Source organism: Nelusetta ayraudi, unplaced genomic scaffold (genome assembly GCF_046127955.1).
Source record: "Nelusetta ayraudi isolate G7.1 ecotype Tasmania unplaced genomic scaffold, CSIRO-AGI_Nayr_v1 ptg000084l, whole genome shotgun sequence".
Classification (NCBI taxonomy): domain Eukaryota; kingdom Metazoa; phylum Chordata; class Actinopteri; order Tetraodontiformes; family Monacanthidae; genus Nelusetta; species Nelusetta ayraudi.
Window position 1 is genome coordinate 6,325,923 of NW_027466134.1, and position 27,007 is coordinate 6,352,929.

Here is a 27,007-nt window from a genome sequence, read left to right on the forward strand (position 1 = left end):
CCCAGAGCTTCCTCTTCCACATTCCTGGGCTGATTGGGATCTGGGCCTCCTGTGCAGGAGTATTGTTCTAACTCAGCAGCACCAGGGACCTGGCCTCAGCTAACCACAGCTGCCTCCACTGACCATTGTGGTGCCGAGGCCGGGTGATGGCTATCTTTGCCTCATCAGTCATCCTTCTCTCATTCGCTCTGACTCATTTAGTGATCCTTAACTGGGATGTGCTGCCTCAGCCTTTCTGAATCTTTGCTTAGGCCACAGTCTTGCATAATCCCAGCCAATGTTCGTCTTTACTGCCTTGCTTCAGCGAGATTAAGAAGATGGCATTTGAAGTTGAACCGTCACAAATTTGTTTCAAGTGATTTGTAACATGACTTTTGAGGCTGAATAATTATCCTTGAAGCCCACTAGAATTGCTCCTTTTCAACGTTTTAATGCCACTGGCTGTATCAATAGCTGGAGTTGTGCTTGATGGTTTGCCATCTGCACGCTTGCTCAATGTTGCTCAAGGTTGGTCTTTCTGCCTGTTATCCCATAGGAGTCAGATCTTTTGGCCAGGCTGATTCCGACACTGTTTACTTTGCATATTGTGATGGATAACCAGAGTGAATGACCTATTTACACTCTCAGAAAGCTCTTACTTGAACCAAAAGCCATATTGCTGCAGAAAAGTGGACTTTTGTGTCGTCCAATTGAGCTTCTTGGATAGAATAATGATTTTTAAATTGGTCACAAGTGTAACTTTCTGTATAAACCTCTTGTTTTCTTTGATTTGTTGTTGTTCTGTCCTGCGGTGTCCCTCATAGAGGAGAGTAACATTTAGTGCTGAGTTTGAAACACAATGCCATTTAAAAAAAAAAAAAAAAAAAAAAAAAAGGCCATAAACTGAAATTGCAATGGCTGATGTTGTACTGCCACAATTTTGAGAAAATCCTTTCAACCTTATTACAGGTCTCATGTTACATCAACATTTTCAGAGCTTTATTTTTCATCCGGGATTCCATTGGAACAGCCTTGCATGATTAATTGTTCAAAAACATTTCTAAAAATTCAGAAATCACTTGTTGTCAGTTTCCAGCTTTCTGCTGACCTGAGAGAAGTATCTTCAAGTGTCTGTGCTTATGTGCTTCTTATGTGACATCACACATTTTTAAAATAATGTTGTTGTTTTCAAATGCTTTCTGAAATATATTTTTATATCTGGACGGTTTAATGATGGGCTATAAACATTTATTATTGCTGTGAAAAAATTGGTAAATAAAAATGTCCATAACTAGTGACCTTTGATATTACCTCACCTCTCACTAAGAGATCATGATTTTTTTTTTTATGGCTTATTACAGGCGTTAGTGGTGGTGCGGGTTTGTCGAGTGTAAATTTAACCTTCATTTTGTTTGTCAGATAGTCATCGCTCTACTTCACTTTGAAATGTCTCTGCCCAGTTGAGCTGCAAGGAAACCTAGACGATGGCGTCCATATAATGAAGTAGTTGACAAGCACGCAAACATTTGTGTTGATGCACAAATAGCAACAACAAACTGCATTTGTGACAAAGATAAGGGCTATCAGTAAGTGCAGATGGGCAAGTGCAGCCACTCTCCACGGCTCTTTCCCTCTTGGTGTCTGTCAATCTTCTTCTCTCCCGTTTCGTCCCTGCCACTGGCGAGCAACCCGGACCAGCAGGGTGTGGCCTGTGTTTCCTCTGTTGTGATTGGATGTCGGCCCATGCTTGCGTTATCTCCTGTGGAACATGTTCTAGTTCCACCCCAGATAGTGCCTGGCAGTCCCTCGTAGCCCCGCCCACTCACAATTACATCATGACCCACGAACAGTGCCATGCCTGTTTGCTCACTCCGTTCGGTGTGTGATCAGACAGGTAACGTTGCCGCGTACGACGTTTCTCGCGCGGTGTCGCGGTATCTGGTTCCACTGAACCGCTTCTTCACTACCGGTCAGTCCGGATCATCAACTTTGGAAAGGCTAACCGCTGTTGTCTTTTTCTACCCTGCTAAAAGGCCACGCGTAGTGGCCTTGAGCTCGCGGGAACATGTAGCTGCTACATGTAGACATCGGCTGTAGCAAGGGACCGCGGGCACTGCGTCTTCTGCTCCAAATGGGATGAGGAAGAAAAGTTCTACGCGTGGGAGAAAGGCAAGCCGCATGCCAATGGAATGCGCTCCAGAGTGAAGAACCGAAAAGGTGGAACATGGAGTTTCTGAGGAGCTTGGTTCCGGCTGTCATCTCAGGGGAGGGTTCCGCTGAACAGTTCGGAGCACTTCCCAGGGAGACGGGACCGCGGCTCATTAGCATAAGACGCCTGGGCTTTCTGGCCATGGGGCAGACCGTTGACGAGGATCCAGTAGATCATGTGGCAGCGGTAGATCCTGGATTGAGATCGTCCAGGTCTGCACGTAGAAACAAATCACCTCAAAAAGGTACAGCGAAACTGAATCACTCTGTTTATGGCTTTACTAACCTGTTTTTTTTTTTATTACCGTCCCAGCACATTATCTAGGTCAGTTGATTGATGATTATCTGTCCAGTTCCCGCTTTCCAATGATACTGTCGAGTTGTAGCCATGATTTTGATCTTGTAGAGGTAGAGTCATAATTGGCCGCAATGACCTGTTGATTGACAAACATCAGTTTGGCTCCAGCTGGTTGAGCTGAGGTCGGGGGTCAGCTGGACCTGCTGATGATCCCACCAGTTTGCCATGCGGTTTCAAGTGTTTAGGTGCATATTTGATTATAAAGGTCTTATTTTGACTATGGTGAAGTACTACAAGAGGGCAGTTGGTGAGCAGTTCATTTGCATTAATTATTGTGTACAACTGTCCCTTGAACTTTTCTTTTCTTAGGATAAATAAATTACCACAGGTAATATTGGCTTGTTGTTGTTGTTTTTTGTTGCAAAAGTCATGGGTTCATGTTGCCCTCTTATGTGTTAAGGGCAACACGAAGCAAAAGGATAGTAATGACTTCATTGATGAGTACGGTCCCTGATCATTAGCCACCGTGTTCATCATGTTAGTATTATTTTTCACAGCTTTATTAAAACTCTGTCTCTCTGTGGTTCTTGTTGGCTTCCTTTACACGGCTACTGGTTCTTTAAAGGATCCAGACCAATCACTGTGTGACTCAAGTCTTGCTGCGTCACATAGTTTGCTGCAGCATGAAGCAGCTTCTTGGTACTAACCAACCAGTCTGTCATCATACCGCAAACTAACTCTTGATCCTGATTCTGTGGTAAACGGTTAGATTTTTTTTTTTTTTTTTTTTGCATTAGGAGTGGTATGGTTGCTTATGCGGCTGTTTCTAGGATTGGCTTGCTTGCAGTGCCTCCTGTCTGAGCATGCTCACTCCCACTTTGCTCCTGACTAAACTAACTTGCAATGAATTCCAACAAGGCTGACTTTCATACTCGTACAACAACTGCGACAAACATATTTGTAGACTGAACTGTTTCCCTTTTTCTTTTTTCCAACTAGGAAACTTCCGACACATTAAAAAAGTCTCCTTTTTTCAACATGCTGGTGGTGGCAGGGTTCTCGATGGTGAGTTATGTAAGAAGTGGTGTGATCGCAGTGTGTTGAAGCACACAGAAGTAGTAGTTGGGAGTTCATACCTCGGGATTATTTGCCTTTGGTGTAAATCAGCGTTGAGCACCACACCCATGTTGCAGAGCGTGTGTAGCCTGAAGTTGGCTTTTGAGGTGGTGCTGCTCTTGTATAAATAAAAAAAGCCTTTTTTTCTGAGACGGTGACATCATCCCGTCGCTGACTGTACAGCTGAGGGCTTGGGATGGTGTGTGTGGTCAGCGGGTGCAACACGCTGATGTGATCTGGAAATGTTTTTGAGTGTGTGACTAAACACGAAATGTCTTAAGAGCCTGGACGAATTTCCTCATTGAATTTCTGAAATGGTTGTCAGCCAGTTGTGTTGAATGGCAGGGCTCAGTGCCCACTCTGCATGTAGCAGCAAACCTACAATGCATTATTGTTAGGTGAGCCACTTGCAGGTAGCAGGTTGGAATATGTGCCTTGAGCAATGCATTGATTGGCCTTTTTGAACCTTATAAGGTGGGTTTTAATTTACATTCTTGTCATGTTCTGCTTTGTATTTCTATTTGAAACCCAGTGCTTCTGACTATTACATGACTCATTACCAATGTTGATTGAGCCAGTTTGATGGGACACACTCTCCCATACCACTGTGATGGACCTAAATGGCACATCCTCTGCAACCCAGGCATCAGCGTGGAGGTCAAGGATTGAATTACAGCTCGCATCGATTATTGTTCCCACCACTGTCCTTCAGAGAGGCCAGGACAGGAAATGCATCCTCCACCCTGTGGGCTTCTGGGAGGAACAGCTCCCCTACTCCGTCGGCAGTGCGACTTGCTTGCTGCCAATCACTGCTGCCTGTTTGTGACCAGAGCTAAGATGACTTCTCTTGGTTGTGAATTTATTTGGGATTATTAAATCAGCAGGATCTCCTTTCCAGGAAGTCCATTATAATGGTGATTATTCTCAGCTCCTGTCAGCCATGTGGATCACTCACTACCTTTTAGGTGTCATATTGCCAGTAATGCTTTTTGCATTCCATAAAGAGGAAATCTTGTTTACACAAAACAATGCCTGCAGATGACTGTGTTTGTAGGGTGGCTGTTGTGCTTTTGCAGCTCTGGACTTTGATTGTCTTTTAAACACGCTGTATAAACTGTTGGCTTTTGACTAATATTTCTGTATATCCAGTTCTGTCCAGAAGGCCCAACTTTAAATGTTGCATGTTAGTACATAAACATGTCTGACACTTTCTGCATTAGCTTTAGCTATTCTCATGCTTGCTCAGGAGTTTTGCTGCTCAGCCTTGAGCTATATTTACATTCTTTTGGAAAGACTCCAAAATTTTTCTCAAGAGATGCAACAGCAAAACATTTCTCTTATTTTCAGAGTTCACATTGTTTGGTTCCTACCAATTGAAAGCTGGAATGTCTCTGACTTCCCCCTCCTCTGACCTTTGTTTTTGTTTTGACTGATCGCTTTGCAGCAGCAGAAATTAAATACTGTGTTTTTTAGAGGGTACATTGACATTGACAATATTTTTCAGATGAATATCAATGATATTGGCCTTCTTGTGTAACTTGGAGAGACTTCTCTAAAACGTGAATGGCTCCCTTTATGCAAGACCAATTTTAAATGAAATATAAAAAAGCTTGAGGATTTTCTGATCAGATGAGCACAATTTTATTTCCGTGTCTCATCCTCATCCAGGATGGCATCAAATTAAACCAAGCCCCATGTTATTGCTGCAACTGTGCGATGGAAAGAATCTGCGGCCACTTATTACAAAGCAGACTTTCACATTGGAAGCCCGCGTCAGGGTAGCGCCAGCCAGGCTTCTACAAAGCATCTGCTTGTGTTTGTTTGCAATGAGCTCTGCCTCATTTTGCATAACTTGTGTAGTGGAGGACATGTGACAGAGGGAGAGACTGAGGGCGAGCGAGGGATGGACGCAAAACTAAAAGAAGACAAAGAATGTTTGTCCACCCCCCCTCCCCCCCAACCAGTGCTGTTCCCATCAGAATATTTTGGTAACAATCTAAATCCTGTGCTTGACTACAAATTACTTGAAGTCATGCGGATCTTGTTTAAAGTCTCTTTGCGGCTCCCTGCGAGAGCAGCAAGCGCCGCCATCAAGACACCCACAGTAATACAGCGCCCGGGTCTGTTTATATTCTGTGCGCTAATATGCCCAGTGGCTTCTGGACAAAGCAGTGATGTAATGCCTTTGACTCCACAGGGTGTGAACAGTTAGCTTGGCAAATGGATTGGCTGTGATTTCTGTCAATATCGGCGTACCTACAATAGAAACAAGTCAATGTCCGTGACCCCAATCATTAGTTGGTCATGGATGTGGTAACGGTGTCACTATAAGACTTTATAGGGCACATAAAGTGCGGTGCTGTTGGTTTATTGTTACGATATTAAAAAAAAAAAAAAAAAAAAGGATGGAGGAGGAGAACATGTTGGAATTGTGAGGGAGAGCGGTTTGCATGGGCAGGACGACGAGTTTGTTTGTGGCTTGTGTTCACTGAAAGCCTCCCGTTCGCTCCCATACCCTACGTTCCTCTCCCTCCTACTGCAGTCAGGGATGACGCATCAGTCTTGCTCCGGAGCTCACAGGAAGTGTCTCTCGATAGGCCAGCGGAGAGGCAGCACACATTAGCGGCTCCGGCGTGCATATGCATCGCTGAACAACGGCCAGGGAACACTCGCAGCATTTTGATGACATCACCCCACCACTCTGCTCCCGCCCTCCATCTCTGTTTGCTGTTGAAACAGGCACGCTCTCTCACCAGGAGCGAAAAGAGGCAGGCATCAGTGAGAGAACAAGGGCTGGCTCGGAAAGAGGAGGGGCTGCTTGTAAGCGAATGAAGAGAGAGGGAGGGAGGGAGAGAGAGAGAGAACTCTTCGTTGGGAGGCGGAGGGCGGCTGACGGTGCTCGTGGGCTTGGACCGCACGCACACACACACGCATACACGAGAGGAAGAGAGCAGGACTCGGAATATTGCTACGTGTTGTCAGGACTTCTGTTCTGTCTACTGGATCTAAAGTTCACACGCAGTTTTCTTTCTCGCTCTCCCCTGCCGCCGCCGTTTTCTGGATTCTTCCCTTGTGAAAATGGGGACGAGGGACTTTGTGGAATGGCAAGTGGGCAGTAGCCGCTGGGGTTGAAAGCCTCGCTAACTAGCCGGGCTAAAGCTCTTCTCCCCTCCAAGCAGTTTTACTCCTCGGCGTTTAGGGTGGCGGAGGAGACCGACTGGTAGGACTTTCTGGCGCTGTTCTCTGCAGCAGCTCGCACCGTTGTCCAGGATGATGTCTTTAATAAGTGCCTGCGGAGGGTAATAGTCACCTCTGGGTCGAGAGCGGCAAATGTGAGAAGTCCGTGCTCCTTTTTAGAGTGGAATACATGGGGATTTGGAATGATTGCAAAGGAGCAGAGTGAAGATTTTTACCCCGTGGTGAAGCCCAACTTTTGAGAAGCGCCATGCTGAGCCTGCAGGACTCGGTCTTCTTTGAGATCAGCATCAAATCTCTGCTCAAGTCCTGGAGCAGCAGCTGTGAGTACCTCGCCGAGCTCCCAGTCGTGTTTACATACCACACCGGGCCACCAGACTTATCTGCCACACGCAGCCAGTGGAGCCTGTGCAGCAATACGACGTTTGTATGCAGCCCAGTTGATGCTCGAAGGTTTCCAATTTCCTCCCCGTGTAAGAAAAGTGAATATTAATGGAGTTGTCAGGATGAGCGATGACGTTTGGTCCAGGTTTTTCACCAGGCCTGCTTGATGTGAACGCAGTTTGCAGATGGAGCGTTCCCAGTGCTTATCATCCATCCCACTGGCTCCTGGTTGTCCGTAGATAGCCTTTCTATTGATGAACAAGCGCTGATACAGAACACAACGTGGACCTAAAACGCTTCCATGTCAACCCGAGAATGTCGTTTGTTCTCTGTCAACTGCTTGAACGTGATTCTAACGTTGGTCTCAGCTCAGTGGGGTTCAGCTCTGTCTTTTAATTCCTTTGCTTTTGTCCCTCCTTTCCTTTTGGGCAGCTAATGTTCCTCCACTATTGATCTGTCTTCTTCCTTTCTATTATTAGCATCCGCTAGAGCACATATTATATCAGGTTTGCAACGGGCACAGGCGACTCTTTACTCTTTCCATTGAAAGGTTTTTTGTTTTTTTTAAGAACGAAAGAATTTAAACTCGCTTGTCTGTTTCTGCTGATTCATCACTGCAGTTTTACTCAAAAAAGCCATACAGCCTTGTACTATAGCAGTTTAATGCATTTCCAATTTTGCTGTGGTTGTACAAATTTTTTTTTTGTTGGCAATAATCGATTTGGGCACCAATCCCTGTATTCATTAGGGTGTCGTGGTTGAGTTTGCATTTTGTGTATTTTTGAGCCTTTTCTTTCTAACAATGTGGCTTAAAAAACTATTTTGGTTGGTCTTCACATCTGTTTTTGCATACTATAAACAACACATTGTCTGCAACATAGCTTTGCCGTGACAAATAATTATGTCGCAGAACAGAAGGAATGTGTGGCTTTCCTTTTTAGGGGATGACCCGGGTCACATACTTGGAACATGGGATTGTTTCGTAGAGATGCTGTTATCAGAAGAAATCAGCTTGCACGGTCAAAGGTTCAAGATTTCTGTCTGAGTAAACTGAATAGAGCTCTGTGTCACTTTTTACTCTTCATTACTTGAGCGTTATTGTGTCAGCCACAAAGGTTGTGAATCTACCATAGACATTCTCTTATCCTATATCCTGCTTTGTACGATTAAATAGATTTATCAAGCAATCAAGCAAGCGGCATGCTTATCTTTTTTTTTTTTCACCTCCCCAACAAAGTATTTTGTCATCACACATCTGCATCCTATTAGAGGAACATGATGAGCTCACTTTAGCAGATCTTCAGCTTTCACATCACATGTGACACATGGCCTTTCAAAAATATCCCATCAGAGACCGCAGGTTAGTTGCGTAGAACTGCTCAAAAGAAAATGAGATGTTGCTCTGTTGTGTTATATGTTAACGCCGCAGATCTGCTGGTACAAGTCTGTCTCCCTTCCACCTCTTTGATAGAAGGTGAAAGAATTTTGTTCTTCCTCTTCAACTTTTTGTAATTTTTAGAAACAGCTGTCAGTCTTGTTCATCAACCTGCTGGCACTACCAGAGAGAAGGAGCTTGCTGTGGGTTTGCATGGTTTTCCTCTCCGTGCTGCTAACTCTGTTTCAGACGGACTGTTTTTTTTTTTTGCTGCACTGTTCAAAGATACGCAAGTACTGCAAATTAGAACCTCCTAAAAAAAAAAAATGCCCATAGGTCTGCTTTGTCCCAGTAAAAAGCTGGTGACTCTGCAAGGATGCGACTGCACTTGCTCACTGTAGCTTGGCATTTGCTCTCAGCCTTTAAAGGGGGCGATGAAAATAAAAAAAAAAACCCAGCAAACTCCACTTCTTTCCAGTCAAACGCTTACTTTGTTCGGAAAATCCCAAAGAAGGAGAATGTTTTGTGAACATTCCGTGATTACTCGCCCCCCCCCCCATATCTACGAGCTACATGCTCGCAATGTTTGTCACTCTTTGAAGCCTCTGTTTAGAATATTTGTTTTCACAGTCTGCATTGCTTTCCCAATGAATCTTACGTAGCAGTCCTTCACTGATGACTCCAAGCTGAAGTGTTTTCACACAGTCGACACTGATATTTAGACTTGCTGGGCTGAAAGCATGCCTGCCTGCTTTGTCTGGTCAGCCTGTGGCACGAAAACCATTTTGTGCCACATCTGTTTGGAATATTTTTGTCTCTCTTCTTAATAAGTAGTGCATCTTAGCCACAAACTAGTAACAACTCGTCAAAGGCCGAGCGTGTTTGGGCCCAGTTATAGAACAGGCCCGGCCATATCGTGTGAACATTGGCAGCGAGTCCCTTTTCTCTCTCTCTCTCTCTCTCTCTGTCTCTCTCTCTCTCTCTCTGTCTCTCTCTCTTTCTCTCTCTCTCTCTCTGGCTCCCTCCACACCACTCACAGCCTTGCATTCCAACTGCGTTGTGTGTGAGTGAGTGTGTGTTGGTGCTGTTGTCCTGATAGGGGAAGTGAGCAAGCTTTTGGGAGGCCTTTATAACAACTGTGACAAGGTGGAGTCGCTCTTTCTAATTGTTGTGCAATCCTGCCGGGTTATTTTTCTCCTTCAGCAAAGCGTGGGAGGATTTATGCTCTCCGTACACCCCAAACATTTTTCTTTTTTTTCTTTTTCATTGCGGAAAGTGACCTTAGCATCATCAGCTTTTCACTTGTCTCTGTCGGTTGCGATTGCCCTGTGAAAACAGTTTTCACATGCTTTATTTATTCAGTGGGGTCAGCCGTTGGAAATGAAAGTCCGCTTGCAGATACTTGGCCCAGAGACAGATGCCTTCCTCTCGCTGTCTTTTGTAACCGTGGTCTTTTGTAAATGACAGTGTTGGGTAATCACTTGTGTCAAGAATCAGGCTGGCCGAGGGCACTAGGAAAAAAAAAGGGGTGGAGGAAGAGGAGGAGTAGCGGTGGCGGCGGGTGTGGAAGCACCAAGCACTGATTGGGCATCAGACGCTGGCAGTGTGACATCACTGGGGCTGCTGGTGAAGCACAGTAAACAAAGAGGGAAACGCTTGAATGGCTCTCTGTGCTACTGAACAACACAAATGCGTCGCGTCCAACACTACTACCGCTGCCTCAGCCACCCCTCAGTCGGTGTATAAAAAAAATATCATTACTGTTGGTATTCCAGTTATGCGTTGGATTCATCTCCATCTGGTAAAGAGTCTAGTGAAAGTCTAAAGAAATGGGTGGGGTGGGGGGGAGCAACATTGGAGGGCCTTCTGGCAGCTGCATTCAAGTAGATGCTTCAGTTTTACTTCTGCTAGTTTAGGCAGGTCGCTAAATCTCATAGTCGCTGCCTAGTCTCTTGCCAAGGGCAGTTAAATTAAATGTGCCCCATGTTCTATTGTTTATGTTTCCAATTGGGAAAATGTCATTGAATTTTTATACAGCTACTTCCTTTGCGACATAAACGGCTCCGTTCAGCTAGGCTACCTGGTCATCTTCTAGTGCCTTCTAAAGGCAGCTGGTTAGTGCTTGCCTCCTCATTTTGTTGAAATTAAACGTAGTGTGGGTGGTTACGCAATCCATGACCAGTTGAAAAGTTGCTCTGTTGGAATTTGGTAAAGTTGGATGAGAAATATTTTGCTGTTTAAATCCAATGACAAATCCAGCTACTTTGCAGTTGGATCACAGGTTGGATGAGGACACATGTGAGCCAGTTTTTGGAGGGGACGACAATTCAATCTCCTCTCTATTGGCTTTCCTATTTGGCTTGAAAGAGCCCATTGTGCACTTGAATGGTCATTGTATTGCAGCGCTTGTAATAGTACCTTATAGCTCTGTTGAATCATATACAGTAAAGCTTTGTGTGTTTTGAATAGGTGGTGATTGAATATGACCCTTTCCATATTTTTGATCCTGTGGACTGGCTTCCTGTTTACGCTCCCTTATAAGCAAATCTTGACCCTCGAGATTTCCCTACACTATTTCAATAGGAGAGTCAAGTATGGCCCCATGCAAATCTGTGGAGGCCTCACCTTGACCCTGGATGATTGGACAGTGGCAAGGTCACCAATGTCATTTTAATTTGCTAAACACGCAGTGGTGTCTAATGAATTTGAGGGATTTTCGCAAACATTAACAAGGGCCTCAATTTTAGGATTAGTGGTGAAGAAACAAGTTTGCCGCCTGGTTGGTGTTCTTCATGGTGGAAGTGTTTCACTTGTTCAGTACCAAACATTTTTTAAAAAGATATTCCAGAGACACATTTAAGAAATGAGCAACAACAGGTGGAATAAATTCTAACTGGTATACATTCAAACACAAGACGCCAAAGGGAAACAATACTTCACATTTGGCATGCTGGAATGCAGAAGTGGTCCGGTTGCAATCCAAAAAACTGCAACTTATATGGCAGCCTACCTGTCAGCTGTGTTGTCGGCTAAAAGTAGAAATTTGTGTCAAAGTTGAAAGTTTTGGTCCTTAAAGATGCTTTCGTTCATTGATGGCATCACACCTGCTGAGACTAACCAGATTGACTATGTTGATTTTCTTGTAAAACCAATGCATTCCAGATCGGGACATTATTGTTTTTAAAGAAGGATTAATGAAGGTGCTTTAATGGGACTTGTGAATGTTCCTGCTTGTTTTCAAAGCGATTCAAACCAATTTTGGCCAATTTAAGGTCATATGATCAGTTTATATTAAGGAATAAGGAATCAAATGGAGGTCGGTTGTTTTCTCTAGTCAGGCTAAAAGCCGGCGTTCCTGTTTGGAGTAGAACTGTAGCATGACACAGCTTCTCAGTGGCTACTTGCACCAGACTGTTGTTCTTGCACTGACCCTGCCGCCTGTCACTCCCACTGCATTATTTCGTAACCTCTACCCTCCTGTCCGCTCCGCAGCGTCTGCACCCGTCAGCAGCAGCAGCGTGAGTAGACGCCGTGCCCCCGCCTCGGTGACTCCCCACTCGTGGGAGAGACACAACGTCGCCGCCGCCATGTCGAACATCACCATCGACCCCGAGCTCAAGCCCGGGGAGTTTGTCATCAAGAGCCTGTTTGCCGAATTTGCTGTGTTGGCTGAGAAGAAGATCGAGATGGTGATGGCCGAGCCGCTGGTGAGTCTTGTCTGTGTGTGTGTCTTTGTGTGTGTGTGTGTGTGTGTGTGTGTGTGTGTGTGTGTGTGTGTGTGTGTGTGTGTGTGTGTGTGTGTGTGTGTGTGTGTGTGTGTGTGTGTGTGTGTGTGTGTGTGTCAGGGTGGGAGGGTGAAAGCGAGTCTCCAAAAAAAACAAAAAAAAAAGAACCACAGGAAATGAAATTTGATACATGAGCACGTGATGCAGCACAGAGTGCTGAGATAACCTGGTCTCGTCGGCCGCCAGCTCTCATGCTCTGAGCCAGCAGTGGGAAGAAAGACAGGAAAGACACACCTCAATATTGTGTAAATGATTTATAGCAACCATAAAATTGTTTATTTGACTTGAAATGGTCCAATTCCTAAAAGTTTTGTATCACAATGACTTTGATTTAAATGGGACCTCTTGACTTCTCATCACTTTGTTTACGACCACACAGAAGCCTTGGTGTCACGCCCCCCCCACCCCCACCCCCATTTCCTGTGTCGCTACGCCTGATGCTAATCTCCAGTGTCTCATGTGAATAACAATTCTCACCTGTTTTTGCTTTCTTTTTGAATTCTTTATTCCAGGAGAAACCCTTGTCCCGATCTCTTCAAAGAGGGGAAGATGCACAATTTGACCAGGTCAGCCATTCCACATTAAAAACAAACTGTGTCACATGTGGGTGTATACATTTTCCATGGGACCCCTGCTGGTCCTTCATGTGCCCCTAAGTGAGCCATTTTTGACCAGCTCCTCCTGCTGTGATCGGCCCGCGCGTCCGTCATCTGTATCTGGTGCAGAACTTTGTACAATAGGCCCATCGGCTGCAGAATGCTTTGTTCAGCACAACACAAAGCCAGCGAGGATGTGGCGCTATAGATCCAGCTGTCCCATTGTGAGTGAGGGAGAGAAAATGAGTACAGAGAGTGTAAAAAAAAAAAAAAAAAAGTGAGAATGTAGAATCGCTGTGTCATCCCTCGGTTTACTAAATCAGCATGGGGTGCCGGAGCGTATCGGCCCGGTGCCATAAGGGCAGGGGAAGCAGTTGCGTAACTCTCCTGCACAGCATCCATCATCCACCTTTCTCGTGGCGTCACACAGGGACACCTTCACACATGCACCGATACACGCTTGCCCCCCCCGCCTCCCCAAGCAAATTGTCTGCTGACCACTGAGTCTAATGTTTTATTTATTGTCTGAAACTTTCCCCATAATCTTTGAGTTTCCAAAGTGCTGATTTGTTGTTCTCTCTCTCTCTCTCTCTCTCTCTCTCTCTCTCTCTCTCTCTCTCTCTCTCTCTCTCTCCCTCCCTCTCTCTCTCCCTCTCTCTCTCTCTCTCACCCTGCTGGTTAGCAGTAGAATTTACTGAATTTTCATTAGAAAGACTAAACGTCAACACACAATCAATACGCCTTTATTCAATATTTATGCACAGGCCTCGGTATGGAGCCACGCGACACGCTAGTGAGCACAGAATGATTTTCCAAAGCCGTCACACATTAACATGTTAATGAGACTCCGCAAGTTCTCAACGGCAATTATGACTAATTCATACTGGCTTGCGACGTTCTTCTTAGTTGCCACACACCTTCAATAACGAAACATTCAATTATGTGGTTATTGAATGTTTCCATTGTAGACGGACGTCTTCTAGTCTGGAAAAGTTACTCGACAGATGTGAGATGATAAATGACGTGAGATGATAAATGACGTGCATTGTCTAATGCTGCTGTCCTACTGCCTTTTCTAGTTAATAAGCTCTATGAGCTCAATAGCGGAACACTGTTTGCCCTCCCTACTGCGCACACTGTTTGACTGGTACCGACGGCAGAGCGGCACAGAGGACGAGTCCTACGAGTACAGACCTCGCTCCTGCACCAAGTCCAAAGGGTGAGATGCTCACAATGACCTTCACATTTCAAGATGTAAAAAAAAAAAAACAACAGACATTTCTGACAGGTGTTGTTTTGTTTTTTTTCGTTGTCTCTGCGTTTGTAGTGACGAACAGCACCGGGACAAAGATTACCTCCTGGAAAGGAGGGACCTAGCCATAGATTTCATTTTCTGTTTAGTGTCGGTGGAAGTTCTGAAGCAGGTGAGCCTCGAAAGCCTTTCCTCACCTATTGGGCTATTAACACCTATTTACTTATTAACAGTGGAAAAAAACATCATAAAGGTCGCTCGCTGAGCGTTATCTCGCTTATGAACTTTATGCATCAAAGGCACACACCTTTTATTGTTAACTGTGACCAACGATGGTTGCCATGTTTGCCTTCCAGATCCCTCTTCATCCTGTGCCAGATGTTCTAGTACATGAAGTTCTAAACCTGGCATTTAAGCACTTTAAACATAGAGAGGGGTAAGTGAGCATGATGTTGATCAACACACATACTTCGTTGTCGCGTTTAAAAATATATTTATATATATTTTCTGATGGTCTAGCCACCTATTTTCCCCACTGTTAACAAATCACCGTTCTTCACTTGCAGATACTGTGGCCCCAACACTGGCAACGTGCACATCATTGCAGACTTGTATGCGGAGGTCATTGGAGTCTTAACACAGTCAAAGTAAGAAAGCTTCCCCCCCCTCCACGCGCCGGTTCCACTTTCTTACTCTCATTTAATTAGTTTTGGAGGGATTCCATTTAAGTAAATCTCTCTCGTCTCCGTGCACGTGCTCAGGTTTCAGGCAGTGAGGAAGAAATTCATCACAGAACTGAAGGAGCTGCGGCAAAAGGAGCAGAGTCCCTTCGTGGTCCAGAGCATCATCAGTCTCATCATGGGCATGAAGTTCTTCAGGGTTAAGATGTATCCCGTGGAGGACTTTGAGGCTTCCTTTCAGTTCATGCAGGTGATTAATTTGTGTGTTCCCGCAGGCCTGCCATGCAGAAACTGTTGCTATGTGCGTCGACTCAATTGCACCAGACGGTTGTTTTTTTTTTCACCGCTGGCCCTTTGTTCGAGCTCAGCAACTCCCATAAAGTGTGATGAGTAATGCCTAAAGGTGGGGCCTGCCAAGAATTGTGTGTGTGCGTTTCAGACTTTGTGGAGAACTGTGAATAGAGCTGTGCCTTTCTTGTTAATCTTTATTAGGCAGTAAAACACTTGCTGTTCTTTGCGATTCACTGATACGTCAATGTGATGTACAGTGCTTCATGTGCACTGCTCGTTTTCTCTATCGGTGCATAATAATTGTTGCTCATTGTTAGCCTAAACAATGCAGAATATTGTATTTTGGATTGACAGCCCATCCTGCAGTTTTATGTTTATGTGCAAGTTGTATTAATTTTGTGAATGTGTGTTTCTTGTTTTTTTAGGAGTGCGCCCAGTATTTCCTTGAAGTTAAGGATAAAGACATAAAGCATGCTCTAGCAGGCCTTTTTGTTGAGATCCTCATCCCTGTTGCAGCTGTAAGTAGCGCACATTAGCTCCTCCTTCTTCTTTTTTTTTTAAACATGGCAATATTTATATTGGATAAAAAGATGCATGATTCAGACTACTGTTGCATTCATCTGCAGGCGGTGAAAAACGAAGTCAATGTGCCGTGTCTGAAAAATTTTGTGGAGATGCTTTACCAGACGACATTTGACCTCAGTTCCAGAAAGAAGCATTCTTTGGTAATGATCACACCCTGTTAGTGTTTCTCCCCCCCCCGTCCTCCTCCCTCTCTTCCCTCCTTCACCATTCTTTCTGCATCTTTCTGTTTCCTACTCTCATTGTGCTCCACTCTTCCTGTAATTTGTCTACATTTCAATATGCCCCAGCTCACCCAGTCTCTCAAAAAAAAATAACCCACACCCAGAAATGTTTGACTTTCAAAATAAGAGCTGCTTTGTGACGCCGACGCTGCTCTGTTTTTCCTCAGGCTCTGTATCCCCTGGTGACTTGTTTGCTGTGTGTTAGCCAAAAACAGTTTTTCCTCAACAACTGGCACATCTTTCTCCAGAACTGCCTCTCCCATCTGAAGGTACTGCCAACCACAATAAACACACACACACATACACACAAACTGTATTTCAGGATACGTTTCATATTATTTAGGTATCACAGCGATATCTGTTAGACTGTTTTCAGGGGCTTCACATAGCACCTTCTGAGTGTATGGTGCAGACATTTATTTTAATTTTAATGCAAAACTTGATTTCAAAACACATGAAAATAAAAATAAAAGCATAAACTCAGCAATCACCTGAAATTGATATATTTTGTCAAACAAAAATAATTTGACACAATTGGCCAACTTCATCACTCGTGATGCAGTATTTTTTTTATGGATGTGTTGTAATCGTAGTGATTGAAACAGATTTTTCTTTGCAAAGGGTAAATAAGCCCTGTGTTTCTTCCAGAGATCAAAAAGCACTTTCTTCTGCGCCATCCACAGCATAACACTTGATTTAAAAACATTGTCTTTCTTGTCATATCCAATAAGGTGTGACTACAGTAGATCTTTCAAATTAGAATTCTTAGTGCCTTCTGTCCTCCATCTCTTCCATGAAACTTCATCTCACGTGCTGTTTTAACTCGAGTCTTTGAGTGATTCATTGTCAGCCAGTTACAAACGGATCAAACCGGCTCTACCCTCACCCCTCCATCATGGGACCAGTCTGGTCCAAACACTCATGCACAAAATTGCTGACTGATAGAGTGACTGTGCTTTCTACTCTATGCTGATTGTGCGCTACAGTGATTTTTGTGATCCTGTTGTGGTGGATAGATGTGTGTTTTTGCCTCTTGGATGGTGATCATTTTTTTCCTGACGGTTCTGAATTGGCGTCTGCATTCTTATGCCTACATCCTCTTCTCTGTTATAATGATTCCATATTCCTTTGATTGGAAGAACCTAATCAGTGCCCTGGGTGGCAGCGTTGATTCTTTGACAGAATGAGTTTGTGCGATTGCTTCAACGCAGTGAAACTCTTTTACGGACTTCCCCTCCCCTTCAGAATCCCCTTTATTGTCTAGATCTTCTTTTCCTTGCCCTTCTCATTAAATCCAACCTTTGTTTGTGTTCATTCTGTCCCTCTGTCTGATTTCATGATCACAGCGCCACCTCCCTTTGATTTGCTTTCACACTTCATAATCTCGCTCCTGTACGCCGTTGGTACACAACACTCGATCAAACACAATGGCGCCGTGACATGCCACCAATTTTTTTTTTTTTCTCACGACAAATTTATTAGCAGCTTGTAAAACACATCATTGTGTTTGAACAATACAGATTCATGTTTGGTCACGTGACCAGGAGTTTGGACACTGTGTGGTCTTGTCTCATTTGTTTTTGGTTATATTTTTGTTTCTTTTTTTTGTCTTTAACTTGCATGTGTCCCTCCCCAAACTCTACATCCTTCTTGTCTCCTGCCATGTCGTCTTTTTCTCACACTGACTTGCTCCAGATGCCATCTAACAACAGCATCCGAAAGCAGATTGAGACGCTGCAGGTGAGTTGTCTGGCATCAGTGGCCTGTGCGGCGCTCCCTCTTCCTTTTCCGTGTCCCGACCGGCGTTTAGTGCCATTCACGTCTGCCCGCCTTGGTAACTGGACAGTGGCTGCATCGCCATGGTGACAATGAGACTGTACTGGTGTGTTTGATTAGAGAAGAGGAGTTTGTGGTGTTGCCATAAGATTAGCAGTAGAGCTGTTTTATCTTGTGTTCCAAATTGTTGCACTAGTCAGTGTAATAGTGTTGCACAGTCACATCTGTGAGTGTTGTCTGGCTGTGTTGAAAAGGTTGAGTCTTTTAATGAAAGGTTGACTAAATATTTGAGCCCTGGTCTTTATTTTTTTCAGGCTGTTTTTATTAGACTGAGCATTATTACCATTTTCATTTCGCTGCCGTTAATTCCTATATGCAGGGACCACATGAGAGGCGCGTGCTGTACATTTGCCTGTTAGACGCTGGATGAGACTCTCCAGAACAGAATTGTATTCTACACATCCTCTTTGTGGTTGAGCCACATTTTGCAGTTCACACAAGCTAAACACAAGTGCCAAATGGGTCGCTGCACAGACTCTCTGTCAACCTTCTGTACTTAAAGGTCCCAGTAACACAGCCATCTAAACTGTTTACAGTCATGCTTCACCATGTTCATAATACCGTTGCTAATCTCTACGAGTCGTTCTTTCACTCGCTCCCACAACTAATGGACACGGTGTTGACAGTGAATGAAGAGACGCTGGTTGCACTGGTGTCACGGTGCTAGGCTCAACCGCACCTGAAGATTCCTCACACTTTGAGTTGTTTACACAAGAAGCTCATACCTGCATCGTGTCTTGTCAGACTGCTACAGCTTGGTTGCTACAAAAATGGATCTCTGCCTGCTTGGCAGGACGTGTAAACAAACACACGGCATTTCTGTTGCTCAAAATGGCCCAACTTCAAAGTGGCTGTCTGCAAGCTAGCGAGCTCTCCAGTTTTACTCTGAAGCTTTTCCTGCTGCTATAAATAAAGATGGAATGTAAATGAAAGATATTTGCATTTTTCCAAACAGTAGCCCACTTGCCCCACATTCAAAATGTGACACACACACGCACACACCTCAGTAACACTTGCTTTGATGGAAAAAACTCTCACACATGCATGCACAGTAGATCGGCTTTGATTCTTCCCTATTGTCAATATAAATAAGGAGATATGGTCACGGACGGCCATGTGTCACCTTAGTTTTCAATAATGAAATGATAACCAATGATTCATTTTTTCAGAAACATTTTAGTGCCTGAAATCTAGCCTGACATTTGTTTTTAATCTGAGGTTCCAAAGTTAATGATCTCATCAATAAAATTTTTTTTGGGCTGCTTCATTATACCATTTTATTCCCTCTCCTGTACACACAGAACAAAGATCCGAAAATGTCCCGTGTGGCGCTCGAGTCCCTTTACAGGCTGCTCTGGGTTTACATCATCAGGATCAAGTGTGAAAGTAACACTGTCACACAGAGGTCAGTGCCAGAAACACCTGGACATGCTGACACTCCCAGAACAAACTTGGCACAGGTATCAGGGAGAAGGTTTGACTGAATCATCCCCCACTCCCCCCCCCTTTTTTTTTTTTCCATCCCGACCAGTCGATTACTCAGCATCGTTTCAGCACTTTTCCCAAAAGGCTCCCGCAGTGTGGTCCCCAGAGACACGCCTCTTAACATCTTTGTCAAGATCATCCAGTTTATAGCTCAGGTAACCCGCCGCGCAATCCGACACCATCATGCTCAACCACAGACGTGCGCATAAAGAGATACTCAATGATTGCTTCTCCCTTCGTACAGGAAAGACTGGACTTTGCTATGAAGGAGATCATCTATGACCTCCTGTGTGTGGGCAAGTCTCACAAAACGTTTGCCATCAATCCAGAGGTAATGCAACGACCAGATGAAAGTTTTCTCCTGACCGCCAGTGGATTCTCCTCCATTAAAAGTTACGCTATCGCTTGTCCTATGTCTGCGTCCGCTCTGCCAGAGGATGAATATTGGCCTGAGAGCCTTCTTGGTGATCGCTGACAGCCTGCAGCAGAAAGATGGGGAGCCTCCTATGCCGACGACGGGGATCATCATGCCCTCTGGGAACACCCTGAGAGTCAAGAAGATTTTCCTCAACACTACGCTCACAGATGAAGAAGCAAAGGTCATAGGTAGGTACACTGCTGTTTTTAAGCAGGTCTTGGTTTTTGTTTTCTGAATTCTAATGACTTCAACGGGTGCTTGCAGGCATGTCGCTCTACTACCCGCAAGTCAGAAAGGCCCTGGACAACATCTTGAGACACCTGGACAAGGAAGTTGGCCGCTCCATGAGCATGACCAACGTGCAGATGTCAAACAAGGAGCCAGAGGACATGATTACGTATGTAACCAGACCCTGCGTTCATTCCCGTCTGAATTTATGCTCTTCCTTAACGAGGAAGGACTCTGATAAGCTTGTTTGTGACACAGGGGAGAGAGGAAGCCAAAGATTGATCTGTTCCGTACCTGCGTAGCTGCCATCCCGAGACTGATACCAGATGGCATGAGCAGACAAGATCTAATAGAGCTTCTAGCCAAGTAATTTACCTTCCATTTACCTCAGCGTGCGCGCACACACGCACGCACCCCTTACAACAATCTTCCGGAGCTCGGAAGGCTTTGCATGCATCAATAAACTCCTCCCATCTCCACCTCCAGGCTGACGATCCACATGGACGAGGAGCTGCGGGGCCTTGCCTTCACCACCCTCCAGGCCCTGATGGTGGATTTTCCAGAGTGGCGGGAGGATGTTCTCTCAGGCTTTGTGTACTTCATTGTCAGAGAGGTGACTGACGTTCACCCCACACTTCTGGACAATGCGGTGAAGATGCTGCTGCAGCTCATCAGTCAGTGGCGTCAGGCAGTGCATTCCAGCAACAAGAGCCATGAAGTGCAGGTAAGCTGATTCCTCCGTTGCCATTAGATAATTACAGTAAAAAGCTCAGAGATTTTTTAATTGCATCAAATCTTTTTTTTCCCTTTTCCTAATACAGAGCTCTGGCAGCAGCCGTTCTCTCTCTCTGGAACGCAGTCCTCTGTCGAGCGTGCTGCACGTGGTGGAGGGATTAGCGCTGGTGGTTCTTTGCAGCTGCCGTCCAGCCACGCGCAGACTGGCTGTGAACGTCCTCAAGGAGATCCGGGCTCTGCACACTGCACTGGGCATTGGCAAGGTGATCACTTTACACTCAGAATGCACTTTTAAGTGTCTGAAATGAGGTGGCAATTTGTGTATAAATCTGTGAGACCTTTTAATAACAAGGATTTTTGTTTTCCTAATATTTCCAACTTGCTAGGGTGATGAGGAATTGGCCATTGATGTAATGGACCGATTGAGTGCATCAGTGTTGGAAAGCTTTATTCATCTAACAGGAGCTGATCAGGTATGAATATTTTGAGATTTTTCGCCTGACCAGGCAAAAACATATCAGGTGGAATAAAAATAAATGATTTAAAAAAAAAAAAAAATGCTGTTCTTCTCTTTAGACAAACTTGCTCTACTGCCCAAGTGGGATCGATCTCCAGACACTGGCAGAGTGGAGCTCCTCTCCCATCAGCCACCAGTTTGACGTGGTGAGCCCGTCGCACATCTGGGTTTTTGCCCACGTTACTCAGGGTCAAGATCCCTGGGTCATCAGTTTCTCCAGCTACCTGCGGCAGGAGCACCTGCCAAAGCATTGCCCCACCGCAGTCAACTATGCATGGATGTTTGCCTACACCCGCCTTCAGCTACTGTCTCCACAAGTTGACATTAAGTGAGTTTCCTCCAGACTACCAATCTTTATACTATTTCAGACTTCCCCTCTGCTTTTGAGTTTGTTATTTATGTGTTGTCCTCTCCTGTGCATCAACTTGCAGCAGCCCCATCAATGCCAAGAAGGTAAACAGCCTGAACAGCAGTGACTCCTACGTTGGCCTTTGGAGGAACTACCTGATCCTCTGCTGCAGCACCGCCTCGTCCTCAACCTCCATGTGTTCCTCATCCTCCACCCATGGCTCCGTCCGCTGCTCCCCGCCTGAGACGCTGGCGTCCACGCCGGACAGCGGCTACAGTTATGACTCGAAGGTCAGACATAGAGGCACAGAAGTTTCACACAATTACATTTAGAAGGTTTCAAAAATGCGTTGAGTTCTGTGGAGTTTAATGCTTGAGAGGTGACATTGCTTTTTTTTGTTGGTGTTTGTGTCTGATAACAGATCGTCGGCACTCCGTCCCCTTCCTCTCTGTTCAAACACATTGTTCCCATGATGCGCTCTGAGAGCATGGACATTACAGAGTCTCTTGTTTTGGGGCTTGGCAGGACCAACCCCGCAGTATTCAGGTACGCAACATTCTACAGAATACGCACATAATTCCCCTTGTGGTTCACTGCTACATTTTACTTACCTGTAACCCTTATCTAATTCAGAGAGTTGTTGGAAGAGCTGAACCTCATCATTAAAGAAGCTCTGGAAAGAAGACCTGAAGTAAGTGCTGTTGTGTTTTTTTTTTATTCACTCCTGCTGCTTTCCATTCCTAAGCTGTCTTTTCCTCTTGCAGAACATGAAGCGGCGCAGGCGTCGCGACATCCTCAGGGTCCAGCTTGTCCGGATATTTGAGCTGCTGGCTGATGCTGGTGTCATCAGTCAGATGTAATTTTTTGTTTGGATGGCTGCTGTTGACTTGAAGATACATTTATTTTTATTTTAGTCCTTTGTTTTAAAATGGTAATCTTAATGCTTCGTCCTTCACACAGGGCCAGCGGAGGGTTGGATGGAGAGAGCCACTCTCTGAACAGCACGCTGCTCGAGTATGTTGATCTCACCCGGCAGTTGCTTGAGGCTGAAAATGACAAGGACTCTGACACACTGAAGGACATTCGCTGTCACTTCAGTGCACTGGTGGCCAATATCATTCAGAATGTGCCAGGTATATCTCTTAAGTCCTGTTTTGTATTTTTGTATTGCATGATTATATTGCTTTTTTTCTTTAATTTTGGAGGAATAAAAATTCTACAAACTCTGCATTAATTCTGTTGCTTCATGTTCTCAGTGCACCAGAGGAGAACCATCTTCCCGCAGCAGTCCCTAAGACACAGTCTGTTCATGCTGTTCAGTCATTGGGCCGGCCCCTTCAGCATCATGTTCACTCCTCTGGACCGTTACAGTGACAGAAACATGCAAATCAACCGCCACCAGTACTGTGCATTAAAGGTGCACGCACAGAAACTACACACTCGCACACAAAAACACATATCCGTTAAATTCTGTTTTCTGAATCTAGGCCAAACAGCGCTATTTATACACTGACACAATCTGTGATGTTCCAGGCCATGTCTGCAGTGTTGTGTTGTGGACCCGTAGCTGATAACGTTGGGCTTTCCTCTGATGGCTACCTCTACAAGTGGCTGGACAACATCCTGGATTCACAGGACAAGAAAGTAAGAGGAGTGTTGTTGTTGATCTTTGACAACATTTGTGATCTTCTATTTTTCTCTTTATCTTCTGTCTGCTGCAACTACAATGTGCTGCATGGGTTCTTCTGACTAAAGACTAGATCCCAGGTTTAACCAGCCTTATGATTTCCTTTAGGTTCATCAGCTGGGTTGTGAAGCCGTGATGCTGCTGCTGGAGCTGAATCCAGACCAGAGCAACCTCATGTTTTGGGCCGTTGATCGCTGTTACACTGGCTCTCGGCGAGTGGCTGCAGGCTGTTTCAAGGCTATTGCCAATGTCTTTCACAACAGGTACTAAATTTCTCCCCCTTTACTTTGTTTCATTTGAGTTTCTTAAGTCGGTAACTCTATAAGCTCCTGTTTTTTTTTGTTTTATTTTTTTAGGGATTACCAATTTGACACTGTGGTGCTGCTGAACTTGATTCTGTTCAAGGCAGCCGATTCTTCCAGGGACATCTACGAAGTAGCCATGCAGCTCTTACAGGTGTGAATTCAAAGAGTTCAACACATCCATGTGTATAATTTATTGTAGAACATTAACCAAATTTGCTACGCTGTGTTTGTCTGCGACAAATAGATCCTGGAACCAAAGCTCTTTCGTTATGCCCACAAATTGGAGATTTTGCGAACAGATGGTATCTTGACGCCTCCCTCTCCACTTCCACACCTCTACTCTGTGTCTTACTACCAACTGTCTGAGGAGCTTGCAAGGACTTACCCAGAGCTCACGCTGCCCATATTCTCAGGTTTGTTTTAAAAAAAGGTTTGCTGAAAATGTAGGTATTTTGGTCCAAGTGCAAAATATCAGATTTCAATCAAACAACAGCAACGACAAAAATCTGTGTCTCACAATATTTTAAGTTTCTTTCCTTTATTTAACAAAGAAAATGCCCTTGTTGTCTCCGTATCAATAGAGGTGAGCCAGCGAATCCAGACAGCACACCCTGGTGGCCGCCAAGTCATGTTACACTACCTCCTGCCCTGGATGAACAATGTGGAGCTGGTCGATTTCAAACCGGTTGTGCGGCGGCCAGACGACTGCGGCAGTGGGGAAGAAGATGAGGAGTCACACGAGCGCGAGGTCATGATGGTCAATAGCCGACGCTGGCTCCGAGGAGAAGGCTGGGGCTCCCCGAAGGCGACAACCATGGTGCTCAACAATCTCATGTTCATGACCGCCAAGGTGAAGCCTCATCCGCGATTTCCCCTTAATTCTGTGTCACACGACAAATTACATTATTCATTCTTCTAATATTCTTCTAATTTTAATGCAATTTTTTTTTCAGTATGGGGATGAGTTTGCATGGTCTGAGATAGAGAACGTGTGGACCACGCTGGCCGACAGCTGGCCAAAGAACCTCAAAATCATCCTGCACTTCCTCATCAGTATGTCAGGAGTCAACAGTGACCCCAGCCTCTTGCCCTATGTAAGTAAACAGACCATTTCTTTTACATACAATATATTTGGTTTTGCAACATGCATTACCCACCCCAATTCCCAACCCCTTTTTTGACTTGACTGCCATGTGCCTTGTCCACAGGTAAAACGGGTTGTGGTTTACTTGGGCAGAGATAAGACTATGCAGCTGCTGGAGGAGTTGATGTGTGAACTGGAGTTGACGGATCCTGTCAGCTCAGCAGTCACACATATGGACAACCCACCCTACTACCGCATTACCTCCAGTTACAAGATCCCCTCAGTCACCTCAGGTTGGTCCCCCACTTCAACCATTCACATGTTCACTACTGTTGCGACACCCAAGTTGAGTGTATCCACAACACGACGGCTAATGTCTTGCATTTGCTCTCACAGGAACAACCTCCAGCAGCAATACCATGGTGCCAGGAAGTGACGGTCATCATGACAGCAAGCTGAAGGACTCCAACATGGAGGACAGGTACAGGCAGAAACACTGTACTATTCATTGTGTTGCGGAGGAAGAGTGAATAATTGATCAGAAATAGTCGAGTGAAACAGTTACAGAGCCAGCATTAAAACGTTATGTAATAAAACTCTGTTATGAGAAAGGATTATCTTGGCCTCTGCTCAGTGTACATCCAGTGTTATTCAGATGGAACACTTATTAATTTCGCAACTATTTCACAGACTTTGAGATCTTTGAGGTGAGACAATTTTAAATTGGAAAAATGTGCTGATGCAAGTAGGATTGCGCTGGAGTCTTGAGCCAGCGTTGGGACAAGGCTTAATGAGATGCCGGCGCTAAACTTTTAATTCAACCGTGTCTGTTCTGCAGCTATGCCCACCTGGACATCTACCACGGTCTGAACAGCAACCTGAACCGCCAGCACCACCGTCTGGAATCTCGTTACAGCAGCAGCTCGGGAGGTTCCTATGAAGAGGAGAAAAGTAAGATTGCACATTCCTTCGCCGTTATGTCAGACGCCAGTCAGAATTGTTCGCAGCCAACCTGTCGTGACCGTGTCCTCTCTGCACCAGGTGACTCCATGCCACTGTATGCCAACTGGCGCCTCAAAGTGATGGACCACAACCAGCCAGAACCTCTCCCCTTCCCTCCGACGGGAGGGTGTTGGTCTCCTCTCGTGGACTATTTGCCAGAGACAAACGGTCCTGCTATTCAGCTCCACAGGTAAACCATCCATCACCTTCTGCACTCCCTTCATGTTACACAGTGATATCACTATTCCTTTTGACAAGGTCAACATGCATTTGTTTGTTTTTTTCCCAGGTGTAACATTGCAGTCATTCTACTAACAGACCTCATTGTGGACCATGGGGTCAAAGTGGAGTGGAGTGCCTACATTCACCTCTTGCTACATGCAGTTTTCATAGGTACCTCACGTCCTACTTTAAATATGTTGGATGCTTGTATTTATAAAACACAGATTTTTATTTATTTGTCTGTATGCTGGTGTGTGTGTGTGGTTCGAATTGCGATGGCAGCTGAACTTCCCCTTCAAGTCGCTGACAAAAATCCGACTCTGAGGATTCTGTTATAATACTTCTTTTTTCCGTTCTTGTAGGTTTTGATCACCAGCATCCAGAAGTCTACGAACACTGCAGGCGACTGTTGCTTCACCTGCTTGTTGTCCAAGGAGCAAACAGCAACGTTCAGTCCGTGGCCATGGTGCTTTTACGCAACAGAGACTACAACGAGCCAAGAGTCCTCACTGCAAAGCCGGCACCACCAGAATTCAACCTCACAGGTTTGTTCTGCTGGTTAACCTTGCACTTGTAAATAGGTCAAGAGCTGCAAATAGGCTGTCAGTTATTTAGAAAAAAAAAAGCAACTCTTCAACATTTCCAATTGTAATCACTAGGGGGCAGCAACATTCAAAATGCTATGACAGTGAGGGCTAAAAATGTGGCGTTCTTCATGGTTCCTTTAGGAGGCCAGGGGTTCTTGCCAGATTGTCATCCGTCACCTGTGACTGACTCGGGCCTCAGCACGAGCTCCACGTCATCCAGCATCAGTCTGGGGACCGGAGGGACGCCTCTGTCGCACATCTCTCCCTCACTCCTCAGCGAGATCGACACTACTGCTGAGCAGAATGAAAAGGTCAAGGCTCTTATCGAGTTCATCACCTCAAGGTGAGGATGCTTTGCTTCATTGCAACATGTGAATCTCATAACTAATATTTCTCTGTTGCTAATATTGTAATACAAAGTAATCTTTACAATTTTTCATTTTTTGAACTTCTAAATAATCTTATATGCTCAAGTGTATCTTTTTTTATCAAATGTGTCAATATTTTGTTGCTTATTGTCTTGAATCATCTGCTTTCATGCCTCCAGTGGTGCATGACTGGACTGGGTATTTGTACATTGCATGGAT

At 44.9% G+C, this 27,007-nt stretch overlaps 1 protein-coding gene across 14 annotated transcripts in view; it reads left to right on the forward strand.

Annotated features, from left to right (window-relative positions):
• fryl (furry homolog, like) overlaps positions 1-27,007 on the forward strand; it is a 51,457-nt gene that overhangs the window by 5,652 nt on the left and 18,798 nt on the right. For 2 of the 14 annotated variants that reach the window (XM_076045657.1, XM_076045661.1), the window contains exons 1-42: positions 1,837-2,432; positions 3,485-3,550; positions 12,048-12,262; positions 12,853-12,906; positions 14,016-14,155; positions 14,264-14,360; positions 14,545-14,624; positions 14,755-14,835; positions 14,950-15,118; positions 15,585-15,677; positions 15,786-15,884; positions 16,133-16,234; positions 17,661-17,705; positions 19,103-19,206; positions 19,333-19,441; positions 19,531-19,617; positions 19,721-19,892; positions 19,969-20,101; positions 20,191-20,298; positions 20,419-20,656; positions 20,754-20,930; positions 21,054-21,140; positions 21,244-21,512; positions 21,616-21,823; positions 21,955-22,079; positions 22,167-22,224; positions 22,298-22,389; positions 22,494-22,666; positions 22,790-22,950; positions 23,067-23,177; positions 23,329-23,483; positions 23,577-23,676; positions 23,770-23,938; positions 24,107-24,375; positions 24,479-24,619; positions 24,734-24,902; positions 25,006-25,090; positions 25,448-25,560; positions 25,651-25,801; positions 25,901-26,004; positions 26,196-26,378; positions 26,562-26,763. In XM_076045657.1, the coding sequence (XP_075901772.1) occupies positions 2,204-2,432; positions 3,485-3,550; positions 12,048-12,262; positions 12,853-12,906; positions 14,016-14,155; positions 14,264-14,360; positions 14,545-14,624; positions 14,755-14,835; positions 14,950-15,118; positions 15,585-15,677; positions 15,786-15,884; positions 16,133-16,234; positions 17,661-17,705; positions 19,103-19,206; positions 19,333-19,441; positions 19,531-19,617; positions 19,721-19,892; positions 19,969-20,101; positions 20,191-20,298; positions 20,419-20,656; positions 20,754-20,930; positions 21,054-21,140; positions 21,244-21,512; positions 21,616-21,823; positions 21,955-22,079; positions 22,167-22,224; positions 22,298-22,389; positions 22,494-22,666; positions 22,790-22,950; positions 23,067-23,177; positions 23,329-23,483; positions 23,577-23,676; positions 23,770-23,938; positions 24,107-24,375; positions 24,479-24,619; positions 24,734-24,902; positions 25,006-25,090; positions 25,448-25,560; positions 25,651-25,801; positions 25,901-26,004; positions 26,196-26,378; positions 26,562-26,763 (5,723 nt within the window). In that variant the 5' untranslated portion in view covers positions 1,837-2,203. Of the gene's footprint in view, positions 1-1,836; positions 2,433-3,484; positions 3,551-6,048; positions 7,120-12,047; positions 12,263-12,852; positions 12,907-14,015; positions 14,156-14,263; positions 14,361-14,544; positions 14,625-14,754; positions 14,836-14,949; positions 15,119-15,584; positions 15,678-15,785; positions 15,885-16,132; positions 16,235-17,660; positions 17,706-19,102; positions 19,207-19,332; positions 19,442-19,530; positions 19,618-19,720; positions 19,893-19,968; positions 20,102-20,190; positions 20,299-20,418; positions 20,657-20,753; positions 20,931-21,053; positions 21,141-21,243; positions 21,513-21,615; positions 21,824-21,954; positions 22,080-22,166; positions 22,225-22,297; positions 22,390-22,493; positions 22,667-22,789; positions 22,951-23,066; positions 23,178-23,328; positions 23,484-23,576; positions 23,677-23,769; positions 23,939-24,106; positions 24,376-24,478; positions 24,620-24,733; positions 24,903-25,005; positions 25,091-25,447; positions 25,561-25,650; positions 25,802-25,900; positions 26,005-26,195; positions 26,379-26,561; positions 26,764-27,007 lie in introns of those variants that run through there. The other 12 variants (XM_076045659.1, XM_076045660.1, XM_076045663.1 and 9 more) reach the window with 9 other exon arrangements.